This window comes from Phacochoerus africanus, chromosome 10, assembly GCF_016906955.1.
Source record: "Phacochoerus africanus isolate WHEZ1 chromosome 10, ROS_Pafr_v1, whole genome shotgun sequence".
NCBI lineage: Eukaryota > Metazoa > Chordata > Mammalia > Artiodactyla > Suidae > Phacochoerus > Phacochoerus africanus.
The window spans coordinates 11,958,846-11,976,881 of NC_062553.1; the positions used below are offsets into that span (position 1 = coordinate 11,958,846).

The following is an 18,036-nucleotide window of genomic DNA, read 5'->3' on the forward strand; positions in this document are numbered from 1 at the left end:
ACAAAGCAGAAAGCAGAGCCAGTGTTCGGATCTACATCTGACTTATTATAAGTTGTACTTCAGTCCAGATCTTTAGCTTCCACTCTTTTCATTCCAAAGAAAAAACACCAGTGGAAAACAGGTGGGCGTATTTCGCAGCCAGAAGTTTCACACGCACACAAACACAATCGGATTGGGTAGAACACCTCTCTCTCTCATACACACACACACACACACACACACACACACACACACACACGCCTTGCACACCCATGCACACACACCATACAATTCACAAATACAAATACCATGGTAAATCACAGCATCACATACTAATACAACTTCCCATATTTTCTGTTAGGCAAATCCCTTCAAATAAGCTAATGAATGGCCCTGAAAGTACTTTCCCAAAATCCAAAGTAGTCCGGGAAATGGAAGGCGTTATCATGATTCACACTAGAATTCATGATGGGGGCTTTCAGGTAGATCCCAAGAGAGAAGTGAGGGAAATATCAAATGAGAAAAAAAACCCGCTCGGATAAGTACAAATATTTTTTAATCAGAAGTCAGGAGATTCCCAACAGATTCGTACCCAGAAGGCAAGGTTCTCTGCTTAACACTTCCCTCGCAGAGGAAATTCTTCTTGCCAGGCTTCTTTTTCCTGCAGGTCTGGCTAAAGTTCTGCTGTGAACGCTCCCTGGGCTATTAGGCGCACAGATTCTTTTCCAAACTTAAGTGGAGGTGATCGTTGGGAAGATTCAGAGCAAATTCCGGTGTCAGTCTGGATATTGCTCGTACAACTTAATTGCCCAGACACACAAACACACACACACACACACAAACACACATTTGCTTTTTTAGGGTCAGACCTGCAGCATATGGAAGTTCCCAGGCTAGGGGTCAAGTCAGAGCTGCAGCTGCCCGCCTACACCACAGCCACAGCAACACTGGATCCGAGCTGCGTCTGTGACCTACACCACAGCTCATGGCAATGCCAGATTCTTAACCCAATGAGCGGGGCCAGGGATCGAATTCACATCCTCATGGATATTAGTTGGGTTTGTTACTGCTGAGCCACAGCAGGAACTCCCTCAACAGATATATTTGGCATCTCAACCAAGGGCTGTGAGGCACTGAGCAACAACTGTAAGTGAGACATAGAAGATGCTTGTCCTCAGAAGGCTTGCATTCTATCGAGGACAAGAGACATTGAAGAAAGAAACCAGAAGCAAGAGAGTTCATGGTGGCTCAGCAGCTTTAAGGATCTGACATTGCCACCACTGTGACTAGGGTTATTGCTGCAGCGAGGAGGGTTCAATCCCTGATCAGGGAACGTCTGCCTGCCACGAGCATGGCCCCCCAAAATAAGCAAAAAATAAAAAAGGCAGCGAAAAGCGAGAAAATACCAGCTTGCTATTATTCCTATGAAGAAAATATATAAGTGTGTGATAGAAAGTGGGCGAGGTTGAGTGTGTGTCTTGGGGGGGGGCATATAATTTAATTGAGGTCATCCGGGAAGGCCTCTCTGTGAAGGGGGCATTTAAAGTGATCAGTAGAGGCCCCACTAAGTGCTAGGACACTTATACTGCATGGGTGTTATTTTCTTTGAGACATTTCATCAACTGTCTGCAGATAAAGCCAACGCCATGCCAAAGTCTAATTCAAATTAGATTTCCTAATACTTATAATGTGGTTATGGAGGAATCCACATCCATCCATCCTACCATTGAGGGCAAGGATACTGGGATCTGAACAGGCCTGGCAAGTTATTAGATCCAAAGACGTCCCTGGTGGCAGGCATGTGTTTAACACGTGGTGAGCCTGGGCCATCAGGAAGCAACGGATCAATAGAGCCTTAAAGCCAGAGAAAGAAGTTTGGAGATTATTCTTGGTGTGCGGGAGGAGGAGGAGAGGGACACGCTCTGATTTCTGCTTCAAAAATATCACCTTGGTTGCCTGTGAGAAAATAGATTCTAAGGTGGAAAGAGGGAGCAGCAAGTACAGTTAGGAGCCCATCCGCATCCTGAGGGCTTGTGAGGTCCCCAGAACAGGGGTGGTCCCTCTTTTTTAGAGGGGTTCTCGTTCATCTTCAAAGTTCAGCATTCTGTTTTGTTTATTTTTTTTTTTATTTTTTGTCTTTTGAGGGCCATACCTGTGGCATATGTTAGTTCCCAAGCTAGGGGTGGAATCAGAACTGTAGCTGCTGGTCCAAACCACAGCCACAGCAACGCGGGATCCCAGCAGCATCTGCGACCTGCACCACCACTCACAGAAACGCCAGATCCTTAACCCACGGAGCGGGGCCAGGGATCGAACCTACATCCTCATGGATATTAGTTGGGTTTGTTACTGCTGGGCCACAACAAGAACTCCAGCATTCTGTTTCTTAACTGGAAGACTAAAACTTCAAATGAGGCCCGTGAAACGCAGCAGAAAATGGGGGCATGGTGTGGCTGTCAGGGCCTCCAGCAGGGAGTGGGTAGCCTTTACCAGTAGGCTTTGGGGGAGAACAGGGGAGTCCAAAGATCCAGCCCTGGGGAGGCCCATGCATGGTCTTGGCATGATCTCTCTGAGCTTCCGTTTTCTTATCTGTTAAAGGAGAACCAGAACAGGTGCGTCTTGGGCTTGGGGGTGGTTCACTGCAAAAGAGCCATCTCACCTCCAATCACCAGCAGGCATTTACTGCAAAGACAATGGCCTCAAAGGGAGCTCAAGCAGACTGCAAGGCTAGGAAGGAAACATCACCTCCCACAAGGAAATACAGAGACACACGGTGTGGACAGACCGTCTCTTAGGGCCGGGCCAGGATCATGAGAAGCCAGCGCATGTTGGGAGTTCTTTTCCCTCCATGCCTTTATTCTCTCCCAGATTCCTAATCAATGTCTTGCAAAGAAAGCCAACACCAGGTCAAATTCTAATTTACTCTCCTAATCTTATATCTGGAGGGGAGTGGCACCACCCAAACTGGGAGAGCTTTTCTACTTACTCATCCCCTTACTGTTTAAAATAATTAAACCACCATCTTCTTCAGAGCACCCCCAAGAAGAGTCAAGCCCTGAAGGGAAATCTGAATAGTTTTAAGTTAAAAAAAAAAAAAAATCAGCTCTTAAATAACGGTGCATAGTATTCCACAGCAATTCCAGGGACTTCAGATAGGGCCACATCAACGAATACCGAAAATATTGATTCTTCAATAAGGAGTGGGATTTTGGTCCCCCCCCCCCCCCCACCGCTAACCAGGGTCTATCCATCTCTGACTCCAGCCTTTGGCATTTCACGTGGTCCCTGCTGAAAGGAGTCAGGCAACTGAGAAGCAAATAGGCCAACCAGGTTAGGTGGATGGGATCCACTTTCTAGCCACTTCCAAAGTCAACTGATACACAGAGAAAATGATGGCATTCCCCGAATAAATCTGCGCAGGTGAAACTGGCATCCTAGCTAGTCTTTCTTATCTCAGAGAAGGCCTAGAGCAAAGCAGTTGTCTAAAACTAAACAACCATCCGTGGGACCTTAAACAATTCCCTTAACCCGTTGTTTCCTCATCCATTAAGACTGTGGATGTCAGGGGTACCTGTCTCCGGGGTGATTATGAGGGCTACGGGAGCTGACCTGCAGAAGGCCCCGGCACCTTGGCCTTACGGAGAGGGAACACCCCATAGGTACTAGCTATGATCACCATGCCTACTTCTCAGAAAGGCCTCTTGCACGTCACAAATGCACAGGGCACTTCACGCTAAGAGCTGGTTTGCCTGTGCCCCTCTGTTACCCAGTTGTAAGCAGAAAATGGCTTCATCTCCTCTGTATTTTAGGCCCTGGTATTGTCATTGCCTGAAGTATGGAAATCCTTGAAGGAATGGCTGAAGTTTGTCGCAGGTCTCAAGAGCTGTCCATGTTCAGATGTAGGCTGCCAGAACTTAAATGTTAAAAACCAACCAACCCAGGAGTTCCTGTCATGACGCAGTGGTTAACGAATCCGACTAGGAACCATGAGGTTGCGGGTTCGGTCCCTGCCCTTGCTCAGTGGGTTAACGATCCGGCGTTGCCGTGAGCTGTGGTGTAGGTTGCAGACGCGGCTCGGATCCCGCGTTGCTGTGGCTGTGGTGTAGGCCGGTGGCCACAGCTCCGATTCAACCCCTAGCCTGGGAACCTCCATATGCCGCGAGAGCAGCCCAAGAAATAGCAACAACAACAAAAAAAACCCAACCAACCCAGCAACCAAGCTCAAGTTGATAAGGAAGGAAGGATGGAAGGAAAGAAGGAAGGAAGGAAGGGGGGGGGGGAGGAAGGGAATCTTTTGGTCAGAAAATGGCTAAGGTATACGTAATAACTACATCTGCTGAGTAGATTTTTAAAGCTGTTTTCTGCTACTTTCCAAAAGAGATTGTTTTCCCAAATCTATTATATTCTAAGACCCAGCAATCAAATCCAAAGACGTAAGTGTGTGAATCTTGTTTTTGACACTATTAGGGGTGGTTTGTTTTGTGTTGTGCTTGCGTGTCCAGAAAGGAGGTGTTCTGTGTTCCTCCAGAAAATGAGTTCATGTGGACAAACTAATAACAGGAGATTTATAGCCCTGTCTCCACACAATTTAAATTAATTTCTTTCTAAAACCCAAACAAAAAGCTAAAGGCTTAAAAAATGCATACTGTTTAAATCCTATATCATAATTTGCACACCAAAGGGGGAGAAATTTAAATGTGCATTGATTTTAGGCTGATAAGGATCTGTGTTGAACGTGAGTTGAGAGATTTTTTTTTCTTCTTCTTCTTCTTGGCCTCTTACGAATAGTTAGTTTGCAGCAATTTTTAATTAAAAACAGTTCCCACAGTAAGAAAATGGAAAAAAAAAAAGACCTCAGGAAAATAAAATCAGTACAAGAGTCCTGCAATTTGTTTTCTGAAGCCATGTAGAGATCTTGAAAAAATAAGAGAGTTGGGAAGTTCTCATTTTCTAAAACTTCACTTTTGGTTTCATTTAACATTTTCAAAATAGCTTTCCCTACCACTACTAATCCCCCTCCCCCCTCCCCACCAAGCCCCTTGGAAAAAACTTGGAAAGTTCTGTGCTAAACACTGAAAATCATTCATACGCCTCAGTGTAACAACACCCATTTTTTTTTTCTTTCTAAATTTCCAGGGGGGAGAAAAAGCCCCAAGTTATCACAAGGTAGTTTTCATTTTTTTTTCCCACCCATCCAAAATATCTAATCTCATTTTAACTAGACTCCATCTGAACATCAATGATACTAAGCTATCCCATGAATAAACATGATGCTACAACAGAAACCCTGTGACTGAAGTATATAAAAATGTAGCTGAAAGAAAAGACCAGAACCCTCGGACCCCCTCCCACCCCCTCCCCAGGGAGCTGGGCTGAGCTGAGGCGGGTGAAAGCAGCAGATTTAAATTTCAAGGTCTTCAGATATTTTCAACGTTCATATTAAATCCTGTAAAACTAAAAACCATAATTCTAATAAAATCCTTGTGTGCACGGCGGCTTCCCATTATAATCACAGTTTTCTCTTTGGGAGTGGGTTGTGCAATGCTGAGGAAAAGGGGAAAAAAAAGGAACTCAAAACAGAAGAAATACATCATGGAACCCCCGCCCCCCAAACACACACACACACATACACACTTTCCTGGTGTTTGTGGGATTGTATGAAAATGAACATACCCCCAACATGAAAAAAAAATCTATATTCTTAAAAATATCTTCATTGGAATGGAGATTTTTTTTTTTTTTGGTCCTTTGAATAGGAAACAAGGTATAGGAAAGTTATCACCCATAAGCAAAATTTTTATCACTGGATAAACTTTCTTAAATGCCATCATAATCCAACATTCTTGGAATCCTTTCAACTAAACATGAAGGTCCCTGGGATGATCTCGCATTTTACCTACACATATTTTTCAACTCCTAGAACAGGAAATGAAAAGAAAAAAAACAACAACACTATTTTGGTTCTTATGGAAGCTTTTGCTAGAACAAATGCTGAAATCTTTAGGACCCATTTTTACATCCTGTCTGACTGTCCTGTGTGCAGTGCTTAACTATATAATTGTGCAGTTGCGTTCTTCCAAAATAAATCTGAAACAGCAGGAACCATTCAAATAGTAAATGAATTTTGGAAGACCTCAGGTCAATTCATGGTAGCAAAGCCCCCGTCCTACTGCCTGGTAATTCCAGTGACCAACGGTGACACAAAACTCCAAGAGTTTCTTTTAATTTCAATTAAAAAGAGGGGAAAACAGTCATGCGTTGCTTTATGAAATTTCCCTGAGATTCTGATGTTGCCAAGACAGTTTCTTTCCCAGAATAGCCAACAGCATTTAAAGCATATTTTGGTTGTTTTTGTTTTATGTTGGGTTCTTTAGAAAGAGATGAGGTCCCATGATCTCTTAGACACTTGCTCTCCTTCAAAGACCAGGAATCCAAAATGCCTCCTGATGAAATAAATGGGGAGCATGTGGAGATGAGCGCTTTTAGGAGAAAGGAAAGCACGTCCCCAAAGCAGCTTTGGGGACCCGCCCCGCCCCGCCCCAAAGGCATCAGAATTGTGTCTCTCAGGAAAGGTGCCAGTTTCAATGACACCCTTCTCAAACTCTCGGGCCTCTTTCATTTACTGATTCATTGATTGGCTAGTTCACAAATACCTATTGAGAACTTACTTGATCTCAGGAACTGCTTGCTCCAAGCACTGCCCTTAAATAAGACTGGAAAGGGGTCTTCCTTCAATATGTTCTCCACTCAGATTCTGCCATTCCAGTACCATTTGTGATTTTGAACTAAAAATCATGAGCCAAGGAATACTATCTGTGCAGTTTACTCTACCACACTTTTTCATGCTAAAGAAATCCAAACCCAGGACTTTTGCAGAATCTGAATTTTTAAATTAAAAGGGCCTTGCAGGTCATTTGCCAATGAGGGACCAAGATCCTTGCCAACTAGTTAGTAAGTGACAGAAACAAGTTAGAAACAGGCTTAACTCTCAATCCAGTGTTCTTTAAAACTGCATGGATTTGGTCATCAAATCATGATTTGATTTAATAAGAAGAAACGCATCCACCCCATAGGAGAATATTCTGGGAAGGTCAGGAATAGAGGGAAAGTGGGTGAACCCCATATGCCTCTTTACTCCTTTCTTTCCTTTCCATAAAGAAGGAGGGAGGTTTCTAGGAAATTTCTGCAAACTTGACTAGAGTTTATTCATGACAAAGTGATTTGCTACAATTTCTTTCTAGGCAAGTCTATGGTCAAAAAAAAAAAAAAAATGGAGAGTCCGAGAGTATAACCAAATGTGTGTGTGTGTGTGTGTGAGAGAGAGAGAGAAAGAGAGAGAGAGTAATATTAGGAGTCCATGAAATAATACCATATAATTTAGGAGTGGAAAGCAGAAGAGAGAGAGAAGAAAGAGGGGTGAGTTTCCTTGTCCAAAATGGTTGGATACATTGATTAGATTCTAAAAGTAATCACTCAACAATCTATTTGAGTTCTTGTATGAAGAAACTGAAAACTCTTGCTGGGTATTATTTTACCTTCTTCCAACCAATCCCTCCCAGGGCTCAGAACAACTTTATCATAAATCATCATCATTGGTAAAAGCACAATAAATTTTTCCAAGAAAAGTTATCTTTTTCTAAATATTCCTTTCAATTACAAACTTTGATCCAAATCTAATATTGAACATTAATAGTTATATATTTCAGGAACAATCGCTTGATTCTCTTATTGTTTTTCATAGGAAATGAAAACAAACTTATGGCCTTGGGTTTGTGACATCATTTACTGCTTGGTAAAGGAAAAAATAAAAAAGGAAATAGGGCAATTATTTGGATAATTATTAAAAAGATCTAATCAGGGGGAGAAATGTTCAGGTTGGCTCTAGAACATACCAGCAAACAGTTCTCAGCACTTTTTTGGGTCATTCGGAGAGGTTTGAAAGAATCTTTAAGGTTTGAAATAGCAAGCTTGCCGCTCCGGTTTCTTGTGCAATGAAGCAGGTTTTCTACTTAAAAGTAATACCCCATAATCCAAAAGTTAGTTATTTCTGAGTCTAGCTCTCACAAAAGATAACATGTCATTTTTAAGAAACATACTGCGAACGGGAGACTTTCAAAGGTTTTCTCTCAAATGGGAAACAAATGTGGGGACCTTATTACATCCTGCTTTTTTATGAGGACCAGCATAGAGAAGTCTCCCAGATAAATATGCTGGCTCAGAACTGGCCAAGTGATAATTAAGGGGCACAGGAGAACGCAGTTATCAGAGAAATCTGCCTGCTATCCTAAGTAAGAAGAATGGGAGAAAAACGTTCTTCCACAACTCGAAAACTTTCTAAAACGTAAGGTGGAAATGGGTTATTTTAAACCCCGCTGCTGTGCAAGAATTGATCCATAAAGGCCCCTGGTCTCTTTTGTAAAACTAATCATTTTAAGACTTTTTTTTTTTTACCCCTAATCTATGTTGCAATTAATGTGTTCTAAACTATAAGACATTGTCTCTCCTCCTAATTGATTGGCTGTGATATCCAATAGTTTGTGCAAGTTTGCGGTTCTGATACACAGTTGCAAAGATCTGAATGCAAACTGTAAGGCGCTGGCACACACAGACACACACTCACATCCACACAAGTATCATTTACTGTCAAGAGTTCGCCAGCCTTAGCAAAACAGAGTTTATACTTGTGTTAAAGCTACTGGCTTCTGGGGAGAGCAATGGTGCCATCCAGTAGATTTAACATCTATGGTGTGTTAACATATAAAGAAAATAGCAGTGAAAAGACAGCCCAGTAGTTGTTGTTGTTTTTAATCAGTCCTTGTCCAGCAGTTAGCCAATCAGAAAGCAGGTCACATCTCGTTAGCTATATGAAATACATTAAACGTCATGAATTCTCCAGGGCTCTGTTGACAATTCAAGCGACTGTGTTTTATTTTTATCATACAACCTTAACTGCGTCCCTTTCCAGAACGGAGTCAGTCATCTATCTGCAATTCCATCAAGGCTATTCCCTGAAAGCTCTTTGCCGTCCACCCTCCAGGTATCTGTACTCTGCAGAGAAGGCAGAATTCCCAGAGATTTCTACTTCCTGGAGTGACTTGGCTGCCCCTGTAACAAACTCCTTCTCAGAACACTTCAACACAAAGCCTCAACTTACAGGCGAATGGACAGCCTTCCGAGCTAGCACAGAGGAAAAGTCAACTGGCATTAAATATTTAAATTGCAGGAGGCCGTCTGGAGTTTTGCATTTACAAAGTTCTGAAAGTCCTGTCTCCTCTCCGCTCCCAGAGTTGCCGGGCAAGGAGGTGAGGCTCCTCTCTCAGGCTCAAAGTCCCAAATATGCAAAAACCCGAGCTGACTTGAATTCGGAGCCGGCTTGCTGGAACGAAGACACTCCCATCCGCAAAGGGAGAAAGCCCAAAACCCCTTGCCCCAAGCAACTGGTTTCTGAATTTAACACGGAAATAGACAAACATGCGTCCCTCCAGGGCTAGTTCTGAAAAGTACGAGGGGTGACTCTTCTGCCCTTTTCACCTCGATTTTAATGACTTTGTAAAGCAAAGCCGGGTCAAAGCAGACTTCCTTTGGGATTTTTTTTTTTTTTTTATCATTTCCCTCGATGCAAATGATCACCAAATCCCTCGGAATTCTATCTCAAGAAACACCAACAGGACTGGCTCAGAGCCCGCAAACGCCAGAGTTCTGGGCAAGCAGCATTTCTGGAGACCCGGCAGGCGAATCAAGTGCTGGGTCGTCTATTTCAAGATTCCGGCAGAAACTGTCCCCAGCTCCAAGAGTTGCTGTGCCTCGAAACCCAGCGTTCAAACTAGTGGATCCCTCCTGGCGCTCATTCCCTTCCACGTACGTGGTAGTATCTAGTGGGACACTTCCCACAGAATGCAGCCAGCCACCCAAGAAGAGCTCATGCACAGTTTGCAAAAAAAAAAAAAAAAAAAAAAATTACACAAACACACACCCAAGGTCGGAGTACTTACCTCGGTGCGCGACTGCAGCCTCTTGTTCATCTCATAGACCCGGTACTCTGGTTGGACCATGTAGGGTGTATGTCTCCTATAAAATGGGCCGAAAGGAGAAGAATAGAAGGGGTCATGTGGTGTGCTGGACATCTTGCCTGCTTGTCGAAAATCAAGCTCAACAGAGTATCAGTAACGTCCATGCAGAGCACATGGGCTGTGTTCTTCCCAGTACAAAGTAGACGCACGCACACGCTCGCACACACGCGCGCGCGCGCACACACTCACACACACACACACACACACACAGAGGCAGGCAGGCAGGCAGGCTGAACACACTGGCTGGGAACTGCTGTGGGAGCCCTCTATAGCTAGAGAGACGGAGAGCGAGCGGGAGGGAGGAAGGAGGGAGGGAGGGAGGGAAGGAGAGAGGGAGGGAGGGAGAGGGGAGAGCAGGAGCTTCAGAGAGGGAGGGAGGGAGGGAGGGAGGGAGGGGAGCTGGATAGCTTTAGGCACCACTGCTTGTTTTTAAAGAAGCAGTTTGTGGAGAGGTCATTTCCTGTCCACACTGGAGACTAGTTCAAAAATATAATTCTCCCTACAGTCTGACAGAGGTCTAAGGTTTGGTTTGAATTTTTTTCCTGCAGCCAGGACCCTCCACCACCAGATTGCTGAGCTTGTTAGCATATAGGTGCTTTAACCGCTGCCTGACCCACTCACCCCTGACAGCCACACCGTTGGTCCTTGGGAATGGATCACCGCTGCGATTCCAACAAAACACAGAAACAGGGGCGTCGTGGTCCCCTCCCCCACCCCCGTCGGAGCTGAGCTGGTGATTCACTCCATGCAAAGATTTCCCTCTGCACTCATCTCTCTATATAGTTTTTTGGTTTTACTTGCTGCTGTTCCAAGAGCTTGTTAGAGTTTTTGCATTTCAGCCTCTCCTCACCCGCTGCCTTCCTCAATCACCCCTCTTCCCAGCCCCCTCCCTCTCCTCCTCCCAGAGCTTCAGTCAAGCCGGTTTAAGGGGGCCTGGATTCAGGTCACGGATGCATTTTCAGGTTTAAAAAAAAAAAAGAAAAAAAAAAAGATCATTTGGAATGTGTAATGCCTAAGATACACCCATGGTGCAATGGTCTTCTTTCCCTAAGAGAGAGGGAAAAAAAAAAAAAAACAACTCCCAAAGCAGACCTCCAAGTAAGATCGGAAAAGCAAGAGAGAAAAAAGTTGCACAAGATGATCTCAGAAACGTAAGTTGAGTAGGAAATGGCAAATAATTGAATGGCTCATCCCAAGTAACACATCCAACTCTAATGGAGACGAGGTCCTTATTTTCCAAGCGGGTACATGAATCTTTTTCCAAGTCATGGTACATGATGACTGGAAGAAAACCCGCACAGCCCATGGGAGAGGAAAGGCGGTCTAGAGAGATTAAATGATCTATAGGACAATCCAATTCTGTGGAACCCATGATAATCAGACATCTTCTCCTTCAACAAAGCCCAGATGCAGAATATGTAAATGTATCGAGCTAATACCTAGCTAGGTCAGTGGTATTAAGGGAAGAAAGCGGAGACCACCAAAAAGCATGATGCAAGCAGGACTTGAATGTAAATGCATGCAAATGAGACATTTCTCCTTTTTAATAAGCATATTAATTAACTTTCTGCCCCAGTCATGGCTTGGGGTATCTCCAAGTCACTAGCCGTCAGGGGATAAGGTATTGCGAATTCCGCAATTTACACTCTTAAGAATACCCAGGCGGAGAAATGCCCTCACACTGCTCTCTTGATCAGTCCTTTTCCAAAACTGCATGAAATGTTTGCAGCGTCCACCCCAAACTTCCAGAGCAGCCCAACACAGTAACATCTCTTGCCAGGATGAGATTAGGGCAGGCATTACACTAAGGCTGCTTGGAACTCTCTCCTTCGAGAGCACCCCAAGGCAGACCAGCATGCTCGGTTTCAGGTTTCATTACAAATCCAAAAGCTGGACCAAATTTGCTGCAAGGTTTGTCAAAACACACAACCTTCTAAAGACAGACTTTCAAACAAATTTGGCGTGATTTATGTTTTGGAATGATGGCCACTGCAAAACCTAACCGTTCCTTGTGTTTAAGTTCCCAAACTAAAGACGTTCCAAGAGTCTAGTGTTTGTCCAAGTTTGTGTTTACATGGCTGTTTCGGTGCAAAATTCAAGTAACACCTAGCAGGCCTGTGCAGCCCCAAACTGATCAAAAATGGGGAAAGCTCAAAAATCCACTTCAGGAATCCCTTCCTGCATAAGGTTAAGTTTTGCTCTCACGAATACTTGTGGGCTGTCCTAAATCAAAATTGGAAATATTTCTTTCTCTTAAAACTTAGATTCCACATTCAGAAATATCTGACACTGCTCACAGATCCACAAGTCTCTTCTAACCTGTGATTCATCCTTATTATAATCAGAATGTTGATTCTTGAAAAGAAAGTGATCATGCCCCATGCTGCTTCCTTCCTTTATTTATTTATTTATTTATTTATTTTGCTTTTTAGGGCCTCACCCTCAGGCATATGGAAGTTTCCATGCTACAGGTCTAATGGGAGCTGCAGCTTCCAGCCTACACCACAACCACAGCAACGCCAGATCCAAGCCTCATCTGCCACCTACACCACAGCTTTTGGCAACGCTGGATCCTTAACCCACTGAGTGAGGTCAGGGATCAAACCTGAGTCCTCATGGATACTGGTCAGGTTCATTACCTACCGCTGAGCCACCACAGGAACTCCCCTCAAACTTCTTAAGACTTTTTCTCTCCCTGTCCCTTTCTAGCTCTTTCTCTCTCTATCAAACACATTTGTTTGTTTATTTGCTAAACTCGTTCTACCTGTGGTTACAGTCTGATTTCATGAATGCACCTATTTGTACTTTTGTCCCTTGTTTACCTGCAAACTCCTACTCATCCTCCTATCCAATTGAATGGTCCCCTCCCTCTGGAATCTTCATTACTCATTCATTTATGCATTTACTCCACACATACTCCATTCAAAGTGGATGGAGGCACCGGCTATAGCACTGGCTGGAGCTCATTTCGGCCATGCCCTGTGAGCTTGAGCAAGGGATTTGATCTCTGCATGCCCCAGTCACCTCATTTTAATTTAAAAATAGTAAAAATATGCAAGATTACTGCCATGGATTAGATGAGATAATGCACTGGAATGGACTAGAAGTCACACATAGGAATATGCAAAAAATATTATTATTAGGGATCAAACACATGCTTAGGTGCCAGGGAATTTTGTGGGGCCAAAGTGGACATGGTAGAAAATAAACTTTCTGGCTTTCAGTCCCTTGCAATATGTAGGTGGGGGAGTTCAGAGAGCATAGAGGAACTAATAAGCCTGTGGGAACATAATTTCAAAGCATATGTGCTACGAAGGAAGCAACTAAAAGAAAGAGCTAGAAAATAATTCTCCCTTTGGATCAACAGTGTATCTTCTATATTCTTCTATTGGAGAATTTACGTGTCAACACAGTAATTGCTATTAAGTCCTTACTCTGTGGCTGGCACAGTGCTGAGTGGTTTACACAAATATCCTTTGTTAATCTCCCAATAAACCTACACGATTGATGGAACTGCTCTTGCCCACTTTACAGATATGGAGACTAGGACTTGGAGATTTAAAAAAATTTCTTCAAGGTCAAACAATTCATTAATACAAGGACAAGGTTCACACCAGTCTACCTGGGTCTTTTTTTTTTTTTTGTCTTTTTTTAGGGACGCACCTGGCTATATGGAGTTTCCCAGGCTAAGGGTCAAATCAGAGCTGTAGCCGCCAGCCTACACCACAGCCACAGCAACGTGGGATCCAAGCTATGCTGGAGAGCTACACCACAGCCCAAGGCAACACAGGGTCCTTAACCCACTGAGCGAGCGAGGCCACGCATCAAACCTGCGTCTTTATAGATACAAGTCGGGTTCATTAACCACTGAGCCACGAAGGGAACTCCTGCCTGGGTCTTAAGCATTTTGCTGCTTGGAACCCAGGTCCATCCCCAGAGGCCAGCCTTGTGCTGAGCCCACAGTAGATATTCAAGCCATAGGCATGTAATTAAACAGAAGAAAAGTCAAGAGGAAGAAGTAGCTCTTATCACCTGGATTTTATTCTTTGGCCTGTTCAAGTTCAGACACCCGTTGTCCCTTGGCCCCACTTCTACCCATTCTTCCTGAAGCCTTGCCAAGCTACTCCCACTTTTCTCATTGTCCCAAATCTTCCGGCACGTACTTCCAGGTTTCACTGTTAGATGTTCAATCCTTTGCACCATTATGTTACCTGCTTGGTTCTGCTTCTTGAGGGACCAGCTATGACTCATCTTATTCTGGCTCAGAGCTGAGCCTGAGAAGTGGAAGAAATGTGCTCATTTTAAGCCTGCAAATCAACTCCTTCGGGAAAGCATAAAGCAATTCAATAAGCAATGTTTGTATACCATAAAAGGGGTAAACAAACCCAACCCCAATGCAACAGTTCTATTATGCCAAAGACGGAACTATACTCATTTACATATAATTTGCCTGCTGAATATTGATTAAGTCCAAAAGCCCTCTCGCAGACATTCTAGATGCCCTAAAACCTGGTCTGACCTTTGAGCTTGGGACCTCATCTCGCTATTTGCACCCTAAGTTTAACCCGCAGTGTTTCTTTTTCCTTCCACTTGAGATGACTTGCCAAGAGTTTACAAAAATACAGAATTTCACATAAAATCCACATTTTCATCTTCTCTCAAAAAACCCTGAGCTCTGACAACCCTGGGCCACATCCTTGCCTGTGTGGCAGTGTGCAGAGGGACCTCTTGGTCCCTGTCCATCCACCAGGGCCTCCATTACTCCAGGGCCTCCATCAGCCAATGTCCCTAATTCCGGTTCCCCTGCCTGATCCATCCAGGTGTTGAGGTCATTGTCCCTTTCCTTAATCTATCCAATTGCACCGTCTCTAATTCTTTCCACCAAGCTCTGTTTGCTTTAGAAAGCTAGTTTTCTTCCCTCTCTTTGGCTGTTCCTCTCTGCCTTTCCTTACCGTTTTGTTGTTTTTTTGTTTTTTGGGGGGTTTGTTTGTTTGTTTGTTTGGGTATTTTTAGGGCCACACCCATGGCGTATGGAAGTTCCCAGGCTAGGGGTTGAATTGGAGCTGCAGCAGCTGGCCTACACCACAGCCACAGCAACTTGGGATCTGAGCCGAGTCTATGACCTACACCATAGCTCACAGCAATGCAGGCTCCTTAACCCACTGAGTGAGGCCAGGGATCGAACCCGCATCCTCTTGGGTACAAGTTGGGTTCGTTAACTACTGAGCCATGGTGGGAACTCCCTACACTTTGTGTTTTTCTTTCTGACTCTTCATTCAGGAGGCATTTAGCTAACCTATATGTACAAGATACAGCTGAGATGCGACAGGGGATAAAGATAAAGTCATATGAGGCATGGTCTCTATTTTCAAGTGACTTACCAGTATGCAAAAATATGCTGACTTCATTCACATGTAGATACTGAGCTCTTACAAAGTACTAATTACTGTGCCAGGTGCTGGCAGTGTAGTCCCAGGAAGAGAGCTAATGCCTGATTCCAGGGCCTTTACCATGTAGAGAGGCAAACTTCTACAATCTTTTAGAGGATGAGCTTTGGCCCGTAACTGATTTGGCTTGAATCTTGAATCCTGCATTTAGCTGTGTGACCCTGGGCACTTAACTTCTTTGTGCCTCACTTTTCTAATCTGTAAAATGGGGCTAATAACAATCCTGTGGTTTTTATGAGAACTAAATAGGTTAATACACGAAATAGACTAGATCGGTGCTTGGCATTTAGAAAGTATTCCTAGTTGTTACTCTTATCATTAGAAAAGGTAACAGGAATTACTCAGTCTCAGAAATAAATGTAAAGTGATACTCTGAGGCATGGAGGCCAGGCTCAGATAGGGAGTAGGATATTAGCAGGGGCGATAAGGCAGAAAAAAAAAAATCTAAGTCATAATACGATAGGCATATTATGCAAATTTTGCTAATTTGCGAAGAGCCTTCAAGGAAGGAGGGATTTACCCAAACTAGTTAAATCAAGGCAGGCTTCTCAGAGGAGTTAGCATCTGTGTTTATCCTTAAAGCCTCTGTCAACAAAGATGAGAGTCTGAGCAAGGTCATGCCAAGCAGAGGGAACACTACAGAAGCGAACGCATTTGACATGAAGTAAAGTCAAGAAACTTTGTAAATGTAGGGACAGTCAAAAGACATTGAAGGAGTTCCCGTCGTGGCGCAGTGGTTAATGAATCCGACTGGGAACCATGAGGTTGCGGGTTCGATCCCTGGCCTCACTCAGAGGGTTAAGGATCCAGCGTTGCCCTGAGCTGTGGTGTAGGTTGCAGACGCGGCTCGTATCGTGCGTTGCTGTGGCTCTGGCATAGGCCGGTGGCTACAGCTCTGATTCGACCCCTAGCCTGGGAACTTCCACACGCCTTGGGTGTGGCCCCAGAAAAAACAAAACAAACAACAAAAAAGAAGCCAATTCTAGAAGTCCTCAAGTCCTACTTCAAGGATTTTGCAGTTTTTTGCATGGGTCCCATAAATGACAAGATAAGTGCTTGGTTTGAGCAAGACAACTTGCAGATACGAGGACAATGGGTTGGACCCAGACAAACCCAAGAACTGAAAGAGGGAACTCCCGTTGTGGTTCAGCGGTAAAGAGACTGGTTAGTATCCATGAAGACATGGGTTTGACCTCTGGCCTCACTCAGTGGGTTAAGGATCTGGCGCTGCTGTGGCTGTGGTGTACGCTGGCAGCTGGAGCTCCGATTCAACCCCTAGCCTGGAAACTTCATATGCCAAGGGTGTGGCCCTAAAAAGGATTAAAAAAAAAAAAAAAAGAACTGAAAGAATCTTTGGGAAGTTGATTTTAGTCTTTTAGTCCAAGGAATTCCTGGTACACAGTTGCTCAGTAGCTTCTCTCAGGAATATATGAAATAGGAAACGGAGCATAGGCTAAAAAAGGTCTCTCCTTGCTCTTGGCTACCACCTGGAATGAACATGACGGATGACTTGGTGGAATTCGTAAAGGCCATCTTCTCATTCGTACCAGTTGTGGTGCAGGCACTGAACATTTAGAAATGGTGCCAACCCAAGGAGCTTGGTCATCTGTCTCCACCCTGAAATTTGGGAGGCGTTTCGGGTTTCCTTTTTTGTGGTGTTTACTCTCCTTCTCTAATGTTTTCTCTCTCTCTCTCTCTCTCTCTCTTTTTTTTTTTTTTTCTTGTCTTTTTAGAGCAGCACGTGCAGCATGTGGAGGTTCTCAGGCTAGGGGTCGAATCGGAGCTGCAGCTGCCCACCTACACCACAGCCACAGCCATGTGGGATCCAAGCCACATCTGTGACCTACACCACAGCTCACAGCAAGGTCGGATCCTTATTCCACTAAGTGAGGCCAGGGATTGAACCTGCATCCTCATGGATGCTAGTCAGATTCGTTTCTGCTGAGTCACAGTGGGAACTCCTCTAATGTTCTCTTGACTAAACCAAATCTAATAAGTAATCGCAGTGACTAAGAAGGATGGAGCCACCGAGGACCGCTAACGTCTTGAGTTATCAACAGTAAAATCCAGCCCACAGCATGGACCACCCAACATTCATTTAATCATTTCCAAGTGTTCACTGAGTGCCCACCATGTGTGGGACCCTCGTCCCTCAGATGCTGCGTGATCTGACCTCTTTAACCCCCTCCAACCACACCCAGTGCCTTTCCTTCCTCCCCAGATGCTCCGCCCACTGCATCTCCAGGACACACCCAGCTCTTTCCTCTAGATGCTAGAATCCTCCTCTCTTTGCCCCTGGCACAGCTAGCTCCTCCTCAGCCTTCAGTCTCAAGATCTCACCTCTTCAGAGAGGCCCTCCATGACCAAATATCTAAATAATCTATCCAGGCCTCATCACTTTCTATCATTGAATTCTGCTAGGCAGGTCTCTGGTCATCAACTGTAATCATGTCTGTATTTAGACATATATTACTTTTCTTTTTTGCCTTTTTTTTTTTAATGTCTTTTTAGGATTGCATGCTCGGCGTGTGGAGGTTCCC

General features: G+C 44.3%; 1 protein-coding gene across 10 annotated transcripts in view; it reads right to left on the bottom strand.

Moving 5' to 3' along the window:
• Positions 1–10,355, bottom strand: part of LDB2 (LIM domain binding 2) — a 395,302-nt gene extending 384,947 nt beyond the window's left edge. For 4 of the 10 annotated variants that reach the window (XM_047798540.1, XM_047798537.1, XM_047798539.1 and 1 more), the window contains exon 1: positions 9,972–10,354. In XM_047798540.1, coding sequence (XP_047654496.1) covers positions 9,972–10,103 — 132 coding nt within the window. In that variant the 5' untranslated portion in view covers positions 10,104–10,354. Of the gene's footprint in view, positions 1–9,971 lie in introns of all 10 variants that reach the window. The other 6 variants (XM_047798533.1, XM_047798534.1, XM_047798531.1 and 3 more) reach the window with 4 other exon arrangements.
• Between the last annotated feature and the right edge of the window lie 7,681 nt (positions 10,356–18,036).